General features: G+C 36.9%; 1 protein-coding gene across 1 annotated transcript in view; it reads left to right on the top strand.

Annotated features, from left to right (window-relative positions):
* Positions 1-18,731, top strand: part of FAM81B (family with sequence similarity 81 member B) — a 500,415-nt gene that overhangs the window by 329,167 nt on the left and 152,517 nt on the right. Inside the window, exons 8-9 of the mRNA XM_044064461.1 lie at positions 8,242-8,310; positions 9,020-9,218. Of these exons, the coding sequence (XP_043920396.1) occupies positions 8,242-8,310; positions 9,020-9,218 (268 nt within the window). The remainder of the gene's footprint in view (positions 1-8,241; positions 8,311-9,019; positions 9,219-18,731) is intronic.

Here is an 18,731-nt window from a genome sequence, read left to right as displayed (position 1 = left end):
GGACAAAGGCCCAAAAAATAGGGGCAATTTTTAAATATTGCTCTTGCAAAGGAAAAGGAAGGCAGTCAGTAAAGCAAGACCACAAAACTTTAATAAATCCACTAGGTTAAGTGCTTTCATCTGGTATGTCAGACATCATCAGAACCAATTAAAACTATTAAACAAACGGCTTAAAAACATGAATTAAAAGACACACCCTCTCCCTACATCCAATAAACATTTCCAAAAATCACACATCCTAAAAAATGTCTAATCAAGGAATTTCTTAAACATCATCAGTTGCTAAGCAGAGCCTAAACTTACTACCAGTTCATAAAAAAATTACGTCAGTTAAGCTTCCAAAGCTCTTCTTTTCAGTTCACTCGAAATAGAAATTATGTCATTCAGTCCTGGGGGATTGGTAGCATCCAATCTTATCTGCCACATAATTTCCTTGTGAAGCAGTTGATTTTCCCAATCCGCCGATAAAGGTGTCACTTTTTTTATTCTTGAACAACTGAAAGTGTTTATTGGATGTAGGGAGTGGGTGTATCTTTTAATTCATGTTTTTTAAGCAATTTGTTTAATAGTTTTAATTGGTTCGGATGATGTCTAACATACCAGACAAAAGCACTTAACCTAATGGATTTATTAAAGTTTTGTGGTCTTGCTTTATTGACTGGCTTCATTTTTGATTAATGTTGGACTGTTTCTTAGCCTGGATACTTGCGGAGTATTACAGTTTTGGATTGTTTTTTGTTTTTCTTCCAGTATCCTATTATGTCGGCTGGCAATTCACAATCTTTGTTTCAAGACACACCTCCAAACTTCAGCAGGAATGAACCCGGTAATTTAACTTTATTAATACAGCAGCTCTCTCATTCAGTAACTTTATTGACTAATAATTTGAGAGTTAAGTGGTTTGCGTAATGGACATAATGATACAGTTTCCAGGGTAAATATGCCTAATACAAACACCATTCTATCTAATGGCAATGGAAAGAGTGCTTTGGGTGACTTTTCTACATTTCCTAAAGTACAGTCATGGCTTGACATCTTTGATCTGAATGATTTGAGGGAGCCTGTTGTAACAGATTCTGGGCAATTTTTGACCATCAACAAACAAATTGGTGAGTTGGAGAAATCGCTATACAGATTTAAATCCCTACAAATGGATAACTATTTTCTTGAAGAGAGTGTGTGGAGACAGCATGTGTCGAATTGACTGTGGATTTGGAAGTATCCACAAGGGGTGGAAGCTAATTCAGTATTTCACATAGAACTTGTGGAATTTTTTGGCCACATAGGGTTAGAGTTAACCAGACTCTTGATTAAAGACAATGAGAGACAGATGCTTCAGTTTAAACAAGAGATAGACAAAAATTGGTGGAGTCTATCACCCTGGACTTGCAATTTTCTGAACATAAATCAAGGTTTAGTCGGGTTTTTTGAATTTACGAAGCAGAAACTGATTTCTATAAGAGTTAGGAATGAAAAAAGCTGAGGTGTGATAATGATGATTATCAGAAAAAGACTGTACACCCAGGTCTGGTAAGACAGTCTGGGACTTATACTGATGTCGTTGGCGCAACAGTTAGAGAAGTTCACGATGATGCTCAATGAGAGATCCCATCAGAGCAGGAGGCCCTGAGGAGGTTGGAGAGACTGGCGATGAAATATCAAACAAACAAATGGGATATGTATACCAACAAATGAATGAGAAGAGACAGTACAACAGGAAGAAAGGTCCAAGGAGATGGAATTTAGTACATCAGATATTGGACTAGAGCTGGATGCTACTACACCAGGTACTGTTGACACTACTTCTTACTTTAATTTTAATATCTATAACTTTTCTAGTATGGTTATTGGGCCACAACATCACAAATAATATTTAAAGGGATTTAAATTTATCCCTGCAGCTAGAGCTCATGTAGGGGATTCCATTCTTGATTTAAAAATGTTTAGTCATAAGCTAAACTTAAAGGTGATGTTTAATGGTGAGAGAGAGAGAGGAACCTGGAAACCAGCAGTTTTAAAAGGAGTAGTACATTTAACCCTCCACTGCACCCCATTATCAATGTCTATGAAAGACAATCTTAGAGGGATATCAGAGCAGTAGAAGGTCATGTTGTACGTAGACTTTGTGAAGGTCATCTGGAGATGAAATCAACTGCAGAGAGTGGATTTCACCTGAAATGCTTATACCACACAACTGGACATACAGCGATACGCACATGAACAGGAACAGAACGGTGCCAGCTTTGCTGCAAAACAATTAGTCACTGAAGTTGTGAAAAAGCATAGAGGAGTTAAACATCTGTGGAGAGGCCTTCACAGTAAATGGGACAGGTTTCATTCACCAAATTTGGAAAAAAATACTGAGAGTGATACAACACAAAGTGAATTATATCTATTGCCCGACCTACCTGCCCCAACTCTCCTACTATCTTCGGATCGCTACCTTAACTGCTAGTATCACAGCGGGACCCAAACCACGGCAAAGAACTTTACCTAAAAAAAAACAAAAGAACAAAATGTATGTGTCTAATATAGTTAATTAATTTGCTTAGGGCTATGTGCACTCTATCAGGCCAATGCTAGGGAGCTCTTCTCTTTCCACTCCACTCTGCTGAAACTCCCTCTTGCTCCATTACCTAAAAATTGGCTAACTGCTCAAAAATACAGCTTATTGCCCTACTTTTACTTGTTCAACAGGCGCTAAGCAAAAGAAGTGTTTTAAGAAAAAGAAAAATATAAAAGGGAAACAAAGGAAGGTATTGAGTGTTTAATAATAAAAAACACCTAATGTCCTCTACAGTGCACTCACTTACCTCACTATTCTTTGGTTGGGGGTTTGCCCCTCCCCAAACCGAGCCTATATTTACTTCCTCTTCAGGCGCCATTTTCAAAATCGGCGTTCCTGACTCAAGTGCGCAACCCATGTAAGTACACTGCTCCTCAACTACTGTATTCAGCTAACCAGACAAAGTTCAAAACTGCCTTTGCCTATTTTATGTTATGATTCATGTTTCCTAGTTGTAACATAGAGACTGTTTTTGGTGTGTGCTTTCTACTGTGTTGTGTACCTGATACCAGGCATTCTAAAATTGTATCTGGTTCAAACGCGTACTTTTACTGTGCTGGGTAACAAAAAGCAGGCTATATTAAGATAGTATCTGTTCAAACACGTGCTCTTTTTACCATGCTGTGTCCTACAAAACAGGTATTGTTAAACAGAGTATGGTACAAATGAGTATATTGTACTGTGTTGTGCACTAGATATCTAGCAATTCAGAAAAGAAACAGAAAACTGTTTTTCCCTTTACAATCTGCTGATTATTGTTTCTTACACGCATCCTAATCTACATGTATATCACCTTTAACTAAACTAATTGTCCTAGCTGAACTCTGATTTTTATCTGTATTGTACCCTTAACTTCACTCTGCTGCCATAACTTCTCACCTAACCTGAATCTTCTCTCTAACCTATCTCCCTAACTGTGAATTATATCTACTGCCCGACCTACCTGCCCCAACTTTTCTACTATCTTCGGATTGCTACCTTAACTGCCAGTATCACAGCGGGACCCAAACCACTGCAAAGAACTTTACCTAAAAAAAAAACAAAATGTATGTGTCTAATATAGTTAATTAATTCGCTTAGGGCTGTGCGCACTAGATCGGGCCAATGCTAGGGAGCTCTTCTCTTTCCACTCCACTCTGCTGAAACTCCCTTTTGCTCCATTACCTAAAAATTGGCTAACAGCTCAAAAATACAGCTTATTGCTCTACTTTTACTTGTTCGATGGGCGCTAAGCAAAAGAAGTGTTTTAAGAAAAAGAAAAATATAAAAGGGGAACAAAGGAACGTATTGAGTGTTTAATAATAAAAAATGCCTAAACTCCTCTACAGTGCACTCACTTACCTCACTATTCTTTGGTTGGGGGTTAGCCCTGCTCCGTTCGCCCGTGCTTCGCATGGGCTCACTACGTGCCCCTCCATGCCCCCAAATCTCACCCGTCCCTACTCCTACTAAATTTATTCCTAAGTACGTCACTCCCACATTTCTTTCCAGCCAACCAGCCAACGACTCTGTCTCTACTCCACCCCTTTCCTGCCCTCCTACACTCAATCACACAATCAGTGCAGCTACAATGTTGCTACTCCACTCTCTCACTTTCCTTACCTGCATTCTCCTCTCCTACTTAACATCTTATCAGACCACCAACCTCAACATACCCAGTCATTTTCACTCAACTAACTATCTCATCCACCCCGTTCCACCACCCACTCTGCAACTACACCTCCCCATCCACTAGTAACCACATCCCAACAATCCTACCCAAAATACCATCCACCCCCAAGCAAAAAAATAGCCAACAATTAGACAAACTCCTATCTGCCTACACTAAACTCATGCTAGTCCATTTTGCTAAATTAACCTGCAGTGGTGATATCCACCCTAATCCAGGCCCTACCCCCCTAACCCCACCTCTAACCTCATACATAACACCCCTCATCTCTCTCTTATAACTACCAACAAAAATTCATCTGATCTCCTCTTAATGTGCCTAAACATTAGAAGTGTTTGCAACAAAACCCAAAACCTACATGCCATCATAAAAACATACTCTCCAGACAGTCTCCTGCTAATGGAAACCTGGCTCAAGCCCCACATCAAAAATGAGGAAATTCTCACCCCTGGGTACAACATCCTCTGCTCAGATAGACTAACAAAGAAAGGTGGCGGTGTAGCTCTCATGTTTAAAAATCACCTTAACTTTCAAACTATCAATAAATTGGCCCCCCTGATTGGTAAAGAAGAAATATTATGCATTAACCTGAAACTTAACCCTAATAAAACCTTAAACATTATTGGATGCTATGTTCCCCCTGGCCAGAACACTCTTGTCACTGAAAATCTCCTAAACTGGTCCAATCTCTCCCTTCCCAAGAAACAATCATTCTCGGTGATTTTTAACACTAACTGGCTAGCCTGCAACAGTGACCACCCAACCATTCATCTAAATCTACATGGCTTTTCCCAGCTAATACAGTCTCCCACCCATACAAATAAGAACCTTAACAACCACACTATCCTAGACTGGATACTGGTCAACAAAGATCCCCACTCCTATACTGCAGGCTGTCTGCCTGATAGCCTCAGTGATCATACCCCTATATTCCTCCTAAAACACCATGTCATCAAATCTAATCAAATTATCCATAAACAGATCCGCAACACAGCAAACTTTAACACTGACTCCTTAAATACTTCTCTCCTTAACTGCAACTGGTCACCACTAAAATATCTTAATCTAGACAAAGCCACCCATTTCTTCAACTCCACTTTCCTCAGCATTCTCAACACCCACACCCCCCTTAGATATACCAGAGTCAAAACTAAAACTAACCCCCTGGCTACAGAAAACCACATGCGAACTAATTAAAGTCAGGGACAAAGCATGGAAAATATGGCATCAAACAAAAAAACCCTATGCCAGGCAATCTTTCCTTGAATTATGCAACAAAGTAAAAAAGGACACTAAAACAGACAAAACCCACTACTATCAGTCCACCCTAAACTCCACAAATCTCAATCCCAAGAAATTCTGGTCCACAATAAATGCCATGCTCCACCCAGGTAAACTAGGCGCCCCCCCACTAACCGTTTCCCCCTCCACCAGCAATATTGCTGACACCTTCAACACACACTTCACTGAAACCATCCTGTCACTTGCCAAACAACAACTCTCCTCCTCCACTGGTCCATCTGCCCCATCTCCAACCAGACCCCCCCCCCATCCTTCACTTTCTCCTCTGTAACCACTGCCTATATAAAAAAACTCCTGACCAAACTTAAGCCCACTAAACTCGCAGCTGATAACCTTCCCACAGAATACCAAAAAGTAGCAGCAGACAGCCTTGCCTATCCAATTTCTATCTTAGTCAACCGCTCGATAGCAGAAAACTATGTCCCTACTCTGTGGAAGATCTCACACATCATTCCCCTTCATAAAGATGGAACCTCCACAGACCTATCAAACTATCGCCCCATTGCCATCCTCTCCCCACTCTCTAAAATACTTGAAAAATGCATCAGTTCCCAAGTACTAAACTTTCTATTAACCAACAACTTCCTCTCCAAAACCCAACATGGCTTCAGGCCATTCCATAGCACAGCCACTGCCCTGCTCTCCTTCACTGACACAATCCTGCACCATAAAAACAATGGCTTGTTCTCTTCTGCTATATTTCTTGACCTGTCAAAGGCCTTTGGTATGGTATCTCATAACATTCTTCTCCCTGTTCTAACTGATCTTTCCTTCTCCACCTCAGCCACCAACTGGTTCCGCAGCTACCTCACTGGCTGTCAGCAATCAGTTGTCTGGCAAGATCAACTATCCACTCGCCTACCAGTCTCTCTCAGGGTCACCAAGGCTCCATCCTTCGTCCCCTACTGTTTTCCCTCTTCATCAACAACCTTCACACATCCACCAACCATGCCACACTCATACAATATGCAGACGATTCCACTCTCATCTACTCAGCCCCCATCTTACAAGAACTTCATTCTGTCACACAAGACTCATTTTCATCCGCTGAAAGCTGGCTCTCCAATGCCCAACTTCTATTGAACCCTAACAAAACTAAACTCCTGATCTTTCAACACTCTAAAATTATACAATCCACCTTCCTCTTCACTATTCAGGCCAAAAGCAACACCATCATTTCCCCATCTGACCACACCAAACTTCTAGGTGTGGTAATTGATAACAAACTAAAATTTGATCTCCATATTTCAACCACCATAAAAAAGGTACATAAACTTGGCACACTTTATAGAAACATCCAATACCTAACGAGAACAGCCAAAATTGCTATTGCCAACTCCCAGCTAATCTCAACCCTGCTCTATGCCTCTCCCATCTTTACTAACCTTAGACAAACTGACCTAAACATACTAGAAACCTGCTACAACAAAATTGCAAAATTTGCAACTGGGGCTACCTATCGCAGCCATCACTGCAACTCAATCAAAGAACTTGATTGGCTTGAACTCCCCCAACTTCTTCACCTGAATCAACTATCTCTGTCCCACAAACTAATAAACCATCCCCAAAATATTCCATCACTCCAAAATCTACTCCACCCTTATACAACTTCCAGACCCCTAAGGTCAAAAAATAAAAATCTACTTCTCACTTCCAAACCCAAAACTCTGCTGGAGAAGCACTCTTCTCTTGTGCTATTTCTAAACTATGGAACAACCCCCCCCCCCCCCATAACCAAATTGCCATCCAACAGTCTATTCAAAACCACTCAAAACCCACTTACAAATGCACTGGTTCAGCCCTTGCTCCAACCCTGACTAACCACTTCCCTCCCACCTGATACAGCTCTGCCTTACCTTTATCCCACTAACTCAACTGTCTCCATGTTTCTCTATTCTCTTCCACCATTACAGACGTCCTGCAATCAATGTTAATTCTATTCCATTCTATGTAATTACTGTATAACTGCATAAATAATGTACCATTTTCTATTTGATATTGTATATTCCTAGTGTATACATCTACTTTATTATCTATTGTTCTGTATCCTACTGTAGAAGTTTAATATGTATATTGGAGCTTTTCTCTCCAGGCCTCTGCTGAAAAAGGACCCCATCCAGTCGGAATTTCCCAGTAAACAAATGTAAAATAAATCAAATAAAAATAATAAAACACAAGATTTTATAACCTTACTAAAGAAGAGACCAAGGTGTTAAATGATTTTAAGCAAAACAACAATATCCATTGTATGAAGCCAGACAAAGGAGGGGGACCGGTAATTATGGAGACAGTTGACTATTGTGGGCATATGGTGAAATTATTACATGATGTTGAAGTTTATAGGGTGGTTTCCCTTAACAAGATTAATCTAGCATACAGGTCCATTAAGATAGTATTGGATGAGCTTTTGCTATTTGACTCCATTACCAAGTAATTATTATCTATGTGTTGAAAATCCAGTCCTTTCGAAAATATTTGTTAATCACACCAATACTCCCCTTCGTCCAATTGTAGCGGCAAGGGGATCAGTGACTGAACCATTGGCAAAGTTTGTAGACAACAAACTTAAGCATTTGTTTGACAGGTTTCCACATATATTAAAAGATTGTTGGGACTTGTTGAGTAAGTTACAACCAGTTGTTATTCTCAGTCTTTTTTTGTGACTTGTAATGTACACAGTCTTTTTACACTGATTCCTCAACAGACTGGCTTGAACTGGTTTAATGACATTGTGTCCCAGTATAGTGACCTAAAGGAGATTGATAAGGAAATTGTATGTAATTTTATGGACCTGGTTCTAAATAACAACTTCCTATTTTTTGAGGGAGAATTTTACAAACAGAACCAGTTTGTTGCAATGGGTACAGCATGCGGCCCTCTCTTTGTGAATACAGGTATGCTTTGGTGGGAACTGTATGAATTATTTCAGTCACCTTTATTTCAGAAATGTTTGGTATACTTTAGATTTTGGATGATTTATTTTTTATTTGGACAGGTACCTTGGATCAATTAGAATCTTTTGTTGATTTTATACAAACAAGTTTGAATTTTCTCAGATTTCCCCCCACCCCCCAACTGTATATACTAACACCAGGATCGCACTACTGTGAGGAAAAGGACATATACCTTTGAATTGCCTTAGAGTACTACTTGTCGGTGAAATGAGTTTTAGGTGAAATGAACTTTAGGAGATTTGGTTTCAGTGAAATGGGTGTCAGTGAAATGGTCTTTCAGTGAAGTGATACAAATCTATATATATATATAACAGCCAGAGAGAGACTACATACAACTTTTCATACCCTCTTCATGTGAACAAGTTAACTGTAGATGTTATTGGCTCTTTCTTTTTAGTTTAACTGTGCCAGAGCTGAATCTTTCTGCTCATATTAAAAAATAAAAACAATATTTTAGGCTCAAATATTTCTGTGAAAACAGGCTTGAAGTCACTGTGGGAAAGGTAATGTTATGTTGTTTTTTTAAAGGATACAACAGAAAAGAAAACACAGGAAGGCATAAACTATCTAGCAATAAATTTAGAAAAAGCAGGTGAGAGGCATAAGCATGAAAATGAGAGGGACCAAATGAAGAAGAAAATGGAAGAAAAACTGAATGTCCGACTTAAAAGAATGGAACAAGAGATCTGGGATGAGCTTGACAATATGAAGAAGGAATACAGAGCAGGTGAGGAGCATCTGCTATATTTCTGCAATAACATATGGTTTGATATAAAATGGGTTACTGAAATTAGGAAATGTAATTGGCTGAAACACATCACACGGTAAATACAGTTATCCAAATCCTAAATATTGTATAAGAGATCAGTCTCCCTTCAGACAGAACTGTGCTCCTGCACCCACAGCTGATTATACATTACAAATACTACATTTGCCATTAGTCTTTGTAAAAATGTGTGGCTGTGTCTTGACATCAAGACTTTGATAATATCTAAAACAAAATAAATTATCGTTTCTCTGATTCTCAGACTGTCTTTACATGTATAAATTCCGATGTATAGCTAGATAGATTGCCCAGTTTTGCTTACAAATGTTTCTTTTTGTACAGTAGACTAACATCCATGTAACTTTAACTTGTAATTCAGGCAGAACTGCACAGTTTTCTCGGGTACATATACTAACTCACTCCATGGCTGTGACAGACTTTTGTACAGTTTGCAGAGTTTTGGTGGGAAATTCCCCGGCTCTGTAACCTAGAGTGATGGAGCCCTCACTACACCCCAGATAACCTAAGTTACGCTGTCATTTTTGATGCTAGACGAGGCAGGGGTGGGAGGTAAGGAGTGTTGCTTTGTGTTGTTTTGGTTTTTTTGCTGTGTCACGTACTCTGAATGGGAGGGAGGAGTTTCTTCCCTCAATGGAAATCGTGTTGTAATTAAAAGGCAGTTTGCTGCAGGACAAGTTTAAGCTTTTGAAAGCATTTACATTCAAAGTTAATGATTCTGATAACATGAAATGCATTATGTCACATTTTACAAACTGTATTAAAAGAATGCTGCTTATAGCAGCACTGTATTACAATAATGCAGTAAAATATTTTTTTCAGTTTTATAAATTAAAATGGATATTGGAGAACAATTACATGAGAGTTACATGTCATAACACTCTTAATTTATATTATTTCTGAATGTTTCAAAATATAACTAAGCAGACTGGTAGGATGCTGCTGACCTGTGAAATGTGTCTTCAGTTGTAGTCCTTGGCTAAGAGGGAGATTTCTGTATTTGCATATAAATGTCATAACTGGTACATTTTACTCATGCAAGACCAACAGCAACACACTGTACACTGTTATTCTTGGGGCACAGTACTTACTGTCTAATAAGCATCCCACAGTCATATGACACACAACTCTGCTCCTGTAATGTGATCCAGCTACAGTATTAACCCAAAAATAGCAGAGAAACATTACAACAATCAAATGCCCCCTCTGTTTATTGGTAGAGAATGCATCAAGAGTTAATATACTTGCATTAGTTACAAGAAACATCAGAACATTACAGGTTCTCCACACACAAGGCATTCAAATTCATTGTCACATACTTACCTTGCATGCAACCTAAGGAGTTGCTGCATTCCTGAGCGACTGTCCTTCAGATGAAACATTAAGTAGTGCTCACATTTGCCTGAGTTGGTGCTAATTCAGATATATGTTAATGATCCTATGGAACATATAAGAAAAGCAGAGAGTTTCCCATAGTCGAATTTTTTATGGCCTGTATAAATACTACCCTAGGTTTCCTCTGAATAAGTGAATAATCTATTAGATACTTCTACTTGCATTCCCATATGGTGCTGATGGGAAAAAGGAGCTACAAATGGGAAAAATAATCATTGTTAGTGTTGAATTTTAGCTTGAAGAGCAGAGGTAGTATTGCCTTAGGATGCAATAGAATGATTAGATGGCAGAGGTGAAAGTTGGAGATGGCCTGAGTAAGCAACACACACCAACATAGTCATAAATAATTGACAAGTGCAATTCTGTGATATCTCATTGAGACGGTCAATAAAAGAGCATGTGGAAGCTGTTTTTAAATATACAGTGCCAGTGTGCTGATAAAAATATCATTTGTAAACAGCATTAAATAACATGGTCTTCACTGTTTGATAAGTGTTCTTTGATAACCAGATAATCCACAGCAAGAGAAATGCTTGTTTGCAGATATCATTTGATGCACTCTTTAGTAGGGAAGCAACACAGAGCTACAGTATCTCTTTGATCAGTGCTGTAACAAGATACAGCAAAATATAAGCAAAACAACTCTTTAGCATTATTTTACAAATTTAAAGATAGTGTTTTGTACATGGATTAAAAACAATTCTACCCAATCTCTGCAAAAGTGATGCTTGATATTATTTGGAAGCAGTTTTCTTTATTTGTTGTTTGCAGAACCTCAGTTTCACCATACTTTCCTGCAACAAACTGGATGTTAACAACTGAATCCTGAGTCGAAGTGACTACTTCAGTAATGTATCATGTGTCTGGAAATGCTGTTTGCTTTCAGGATGGAAGAACAGTGACAATGCAGGAAATAGTATTCCATTTATGGTAATGATTTTAATGGAATCAAACACGAGCGATAACAACTCATAACTTCCCATTTATTCATCTCATTATTAATTCATATTCTCAGCCAGCCTACCATCTTATTACCACACATTTTCTTATTATTTTATATCAGCCAACATCATCGTTGAACTTTACTGCCAGACAATCTATTTTCTCACATACATTTTAAAGTAATCTTATGCCATTTTGTTAGTCTCCCGTGAACCCAGTGGTGTAGCTAGAGTTTGTGCCACCCGGGGCTGTCTTTGAGTTTGCTGCCCCTCACAAAAACATGGTCAAATGGGGCCTCCCATACATAGCCCTCCCCCTGCAACCATTACAACATTCCATAACTTGGCTATTTCTCCCCATTTACCATAAACACTGTAATGTGCATACTGTTTTATGCTTTAATTCTACAACGATTATTTGGATTTAATTTTAAACTTTTATTTTAAATTTTATAGCACTAACACCGATAGACATCTGCTAAATAAAGCAATACAGTCTCACAATGAAAACAGACTTAGCATTAAAACGTCTCTGTTCTTGAAATCCACATTCATTGAAACAGCATTGAAATCCACATTCAAAGAAAATGCATCTGGCCAGTGGCAGATAAAGTTTACCTTTGGGCTGTTTTCAAATCATAGGCCCCTTGTGCACATATTTAGGACCATACAAACATACATGTGTTCTTTGACTCACCTTCCTGATTGTATTAAATTATATTACTTGTATAATACAGCACACTTCTTAGAACATGCTTTAAATTTATTGTTTTGAACATTTTTCCAGTAAGCAATGAAAAAATGTATGAACCAATAATGACAAAACTGCCCAATTCAGAACATTTCCATCATAAAAGTCTACTCAAACTTCTATCATTACAATCCACCAATATCAGTAAATATGCACAATCTCTGCAGAAGTAAAATCTAAATAATTCCACATTAAAGAGATCTGTAACTAATAAAGATGTTGCTGCTAGCAAACAACTTTATATTTCATTGTTTTGCCAACAAATAAAGTAGCTGTTGCCCTTGAAGAATAAATTGCCTATGTTACATTAAAAATGGTACTGTAAGCTGGTAATATTGCAATAGGAAATGGACAGCAAACTGATAACAGGTTCGTAGTTACTAGGTATCTCCTCCAGAGGAGGACATTCTCAGGACTGCAGCATCCACCCCCTTTAAAGTACAACACAGTACAATATCAGCAATCCATTTACATACTGTGGAAGTAAAACCACAGCCTTCTGCATCAAAAGCAAGTGTACTACCTGTTATGCTAATAACAATGTTTTTAAATATTTAGCACAATAGTGATATAATTTGTTAAACAACAGTTGCACATTGCAAACATACTTGGCATAAGCAGCACTAAACTCTTCCCCTGAAGCTCTCAGCTCCTTGTAAAATGCATATAGAACCACAGTCACTACACTGAAGGAAAACAATCAGTTTTATTCACAAATGACCACATTAAGCACTTTCTTCCTCAAAGTTACAAAGGACTTCCACAGAACAAAATCCAAATCCCCAACCCAGCCTTATATAATACACAATAATAACTAATTATAAATTTGAATAATTAATTGAAATCCATCATGAAACCAAATACTCGTTAAAATCTAGTTTAGTTAAACATACACATATCAAATTAATAAATCACATAATTCATAAATAAAAAATGTTACTTCATAATAAATAAAATGCATGTTTATATTTAACCTAAAATATTTTTTAACTTTAAAATACTGGTTATACTAAAAGCTTCATTAATCCCTGGATGCTTAGCATCAAGTTTCAACTGCCATCTTAATTCACTAGCATCTAAATGTACATCCAGACATTTACCCTGTGGGTCTTTTTGTAGGTGTTGAATTACCAAAAATTAAAAAATATGGTCCCTAAATTCATCCAAATGTCTAGCTAGTGCATTGGTCTGCCTACCATGCCTGATGTCTAATAGGTGCTCACCTATCTGGTTTTTGAAATACCTACTAGTTTTACCTATATAAAATATGGGACAATCCTGGCATTTGGCAACATATACTATATTCTGAGTGTTACAATTATAATGTCCATTGATCATTATGGTTTTTCCAATCAGAACAAACTAGTCACCTGTCTCTAAAATATATGGAGAAAAATTACATTTTTTAAATTTAAAATACCCTTTACTTCTATTATTGACATTCTCACTATTATGTTTACCCATTTCCAGAATGTTTTTGAAGGACCTATTTTTTATATATTATTTTTGGTCTCATCCCAACCTTTTGTCCCACATTTTGGTCAGATTGTAGTATATCCCAGTTATTAAAAATTGTTTCAACTACTTTCCATGCATCTTGATTGAAAATTGTTATGAACCCTATGTTAACATTTTCAGTCCCATTATGTTGCTCCAAAATATTGGCCACATTACTAGCACTGTTAACATTATTCAAAATTGGCTTGTATATACCATTATTACGTTTTTGTATAATCTCCTTACTAATGTCATCCAAAAATTCTTGGGGATAACCTCTGACTTTAAACATTTTCAAAATAAATTGAATTTCCTCCAAAAAAAGTGGTATCCGAGCTCACCATCCTGGCGGCCCATACCAGCTGTCCCTTTACTATGGACATTTTTGAAAATGAGGATGTGCACTAGTGAATTCTAAATTTCAATTTGAGAAAGTTGGTTTTCTGTATATCCCAGATTCCAAACTATTCTCATCAGTAATATTTAAATTTACATTTAAATATGAAATGATAGTTTTACTATGTTTGTATGTAAATTTTAAGAAACTCACGGTATGATTTATATAATCATAATATTGGCCCAGTTCATACTCATTGCCCTTCCAGATAATGAAAAGATTGTCCAAAAACCTTGTGTAATACAAAATGATTGTGAACAATTTGGTATTATTGAAAATGCTTTTGAACCTATAGTAATACAGAATGTAACCAATGATTTTAAGGTGTATATTTATTCAACAAAGGAGATTAATGTAGAGCATGTTAACTTACTTGCAAAAGGGTTTATGTATGTGCCATTTAGAAAAGCAAAAAATTGATGATACATTAATAGATTTAAAGTGTTTTACTAGAAAGTTGAATTTTAAAGTTTGGTTCAATACTCAGAATGATGAGCGGATTGGGGAAGGGGTTGTTTGAAAAGACCAAGCACTTTCAACCCACCATTAAATAATATAATTAAGTTGTATGAGCAGACGTGTAAGAAAGATATTAGGAAGGCTTTGAGAAAAAAATCAAATGCCATGAATAATATGACTAAGGATAAGGAACATTTATTAAGAGAATTCACTGAGGATGTAAATATCCGTATTATGAAACCAGATAAGGGCAATGGGGTTATTATAATGAATAAAGCTGATTATCTGAATGGAATGAATGCCCTACTGATGGATGGGACCTATTTGGAGAGTTCCCTTAATGAAATACATATAACATACAGGAAAATAGATTTACTACTTGATGATATGTTATACCAAGGGCAAATTGGTGAGGATGAGCATACATTCATGTGTAATAATCATCCAATGGTGCCTAACATATTTGGTATACCCAAGGTCCATAAAGGACTGAGGAATCCACAATTTCGACCAATAGTGGATGGAAAACATTCTAAAACCTGTTTCATCAGCAAATACTTGGATAAAAAATTGCAAGCAGGTTTAATAGCCTTCCCATATATTAGTAAGGACTCATGGCAATTATTGGAAAAGGTTGGTAGCATACGGTTAGATAGTGATGTGATTTTAGTCACTATAGATGTTATTAGTCTTCTCACTGTAATACCCCACGATGAAAGGCTAGTTTGGAAGGAGGCCCAATTACAGAAAACTGAGGTATATGATCAGGATGACATTAACACATATGTAACATTAATGGAGGTGGTTTTACAAAATAACTATTTATACTTTGAAGGACAGTACAATAAGCAAAGTACAAGGGTAGCAATGGGGGCAGCCTGTGCCCCTGTCTTTGCAAATTATGTTATGTCCTTCTGGGAACAACAGTATATTATGCAAAGAGAATATCATTCCAACATTTTGTATTACACAAGGTTTTTGGACGACCTTTTCATTATCTGGAAGGGCAATGAGTATGAACTGGGCCAATTTTATGATTATATAAATCATACCGTGAGTTTCTTAAAATTTACATGCAAACATAGTAAAACTATAATTTCATATTTAGATGTAAATTTAAATGTTACTGATGAGAATAGTTTGGAATCTGGGCTATACAGAAAACCAACTTTCTCGAATTCATACTTAGAATTCCCTAGTGCACATCCTTATTTTCAAAAAAAAGTCCATAGTAAAGGGACAGTTGGTACAGGCCACCAGGATGGTGAGTTTGGATACCACTTTTTTGGAGGAAATTCAATTTATTTTGAAAATGTTTAAAGCCAGAGGGTATCCCCAAGAAGTATCGGATGACAGTAAGGAGATTATAAGAAAACATAATAATGGTATATATAAGCCAATTTTGAATAATGTTAACAGTGCTAGTAATGTGGCCATTATTTTGGAGCAACATAATAGGACTGAAAATTTTAACATAGGGTTCATAACAATTTTCAATCAAGATACATGGAAAGTAGTTGAAAAAATTTCTAATAACTGAGATATACTACAATTTGACCAAAATGTGGGACAAAAGGTTGGGAAGAGACCAAAAATAATACATAAAAAAAGATAGGTCCTTCAAAAACATTCTGGAAATTGGTAAACATAATAGTGACAATGTCAATAATAGAAGTAAAGGGAATTTTAAATGTAAGAGATGTAATTTTTGTCCATATATTTTAGAGACAGGTGGCAAGTTTGTTCTGAATGGAAAAACCATAATGATCAATGGACATTATAATTGTAACACTCAAAATATAGTATATGTTGCCAAATTCCAGGATTGTCCCATATTTTATATAGGTAAAACTAGTAGGTATTTCAAAAACCGGATGGATGAGCACCTATTAGACATCAGGCATGGTAGGCAGACCAAAGCACTAGCTAGACATTTGGATAAATTTAGGGACCATACTTTTATATTTTTGGTAATTCAACACCTACAAAAAGACCCACAGGGTAAATGTCTGGATGTACATTTAGATGTTAGTGAATTAAGATGGCAGTTGAGACTTGAAGCTACTAAGCATCCAGGGATTAATGAAGCTATTAGTATAACCAGTATTTTAAAGTTAAAAAACAATTTAGGTTAAATATAAACATGCATTTCATTTTTTATATAAAGTCATTTTTTTATTATTTATGAATTATGTGGTTTATTGATTTGATGTGTGTATGTTTAACTAAACTAGATTTTAAAGAGTATTTGCTTTCATGATGGATTTCAATTAATTAATTATTCAATTTTATAATTAGTGATTATTGTGTATTATATAAGGCTGGGTTCGGGATTTGGATTTTGTTCTGAGGAAGTCCCTTGTAACTTTGGGGAAGAAAGCATTTAACATGGTCATTTGTGAATAAAGCCGATTGTTTTCCTTCACTGTGGTGGCTCTGGTTCTATAGTTTTTGGAATTTCGATTATTCAGAGGTTTGGTCCTTGTAAAATGCACTTGACACTCAACTATATCTCTCAACTTTGCAGCACAAGAAATCTGGAAAAAGACAAAATTTATTGGGGGGGACAAAGACCTAAAACTAGGGACACATTTTAAACATTGCTTGTATAATCTTAAAAAGTTGATAGAATAAAATAGTTTGTGTTACCATGCGTTTCCTGAAAGATAGGAAGACTTAAACTTAGATGGCTGTCATTATTTATTGAGTTTAGTCCTCACTGATTTGCCAGAAAACCACAAATTTTAAGAGGAACAGACCAAACGTATGAGCCAAGCCACACATTCCAGACATTCTGTGGACTCAACTCCACGAACCACAAGTAGTGGTAGGGGTAGAGAATTCAGGCTCTTATTTCTTGTATCTAAGGTACAGGGTTTGAGCCTGAGTAACACTAATCATCAGGTATCCCTAACTGGGGCATTTTACACACACACACACACACACACACACCAGATTGAACACTTACACATTCCATTAATGTTAGATGATACTCCCTTTAACAAGACATTCTGTGAACATTAGATGCAGCAACAAGTCACTCTGGAACAATTCCACTCTACTGTTTAAAATGACTCCACTCTACTGTTTAAAATTGCGCGTGGGTGGAAAGAAAGAACAGGACATCTGTGCAACGATGCACGAACAGGAGTGAGACCACAGGACCATTCTTAAAGAAGAATGCCCTTAAAAACAAAAACAGCATTTTTTTAATTAAAGTAAATGTGACAGTCCCAAAAGTGCCCTCTCACCTCCCCCCAGCTACAACACTGCATGAACCCCCTCCATACACCCACAATCCCTGCATAGATGTGGCTTCTGAAACTGGTTATTCTACTCCAAATGTGCTTTTTTTAACTTTTCAAAAAGTCAGTTTCTTTGTGTGTGCATTCTGTAATTATTCTGTTTTTTGTACCACTGCTTTCTCTTATTAAATTTAATTTATATGTTTCTTTCTTCTTTGTTTGCTTTGTTAATATCACTTTATTCTCAGTTAACAAAAACTGTGTGGTACTTTTATGCTGCACATTTCCTTATGTAGCACCATGAGTCAAGAATTTCCTTACAGGGTAGACAAAATCTGTAGTACAAACACAGGAACAAAGGAACAGCCAATCAGCCTAGGCAGCTGGTCTTCAGAATGGTGAATGAAAATCAGAGTACCCAAAGAAAACCCATACAGACACAGGACGAAGGACATGGAGACACTGCTATGACAGCATCCAATGTAATATAAAGCAGCAGAATTAACCTTTGCACTGCCCAGCAATCTGTATATGTTCCTAAATATGCACTGTATTAGACAGACAGGAACATTCTTTCTACTAATTATGAATTTATTCATGGTGCTTTTATATAATAATGAATGCTTTCTGTAATACAAGAAAATATATGCTTGAATAAAGGTTTTCTTTCATACCACCCAAGTGCTAAGCACAGTGATTTTATCTTTGTGAAGGAAACTGACACATTCCATAACCCCTTTTTTCTAGTTATAAGCTGATGTATACAATGAG

The sequence above is a fragment of the Protopterus annectens genome, chromosome 2.part2 (assembly GCF_019279795.1).
Source record: "Protopterus annectens isolate FY-2018-M chromosome 2.part2, PAN1.0, whole genome shotgun sequence".
NCBI classification, from domain to species: Eukaryota; Metazoa; Chordata; order Ceratodontiformes; family Protopteridae; genus Protopterus; species Protopterus annectens.
This window is presented reverse-complemented; position numbering and strand designations above follow the sequence as displayed.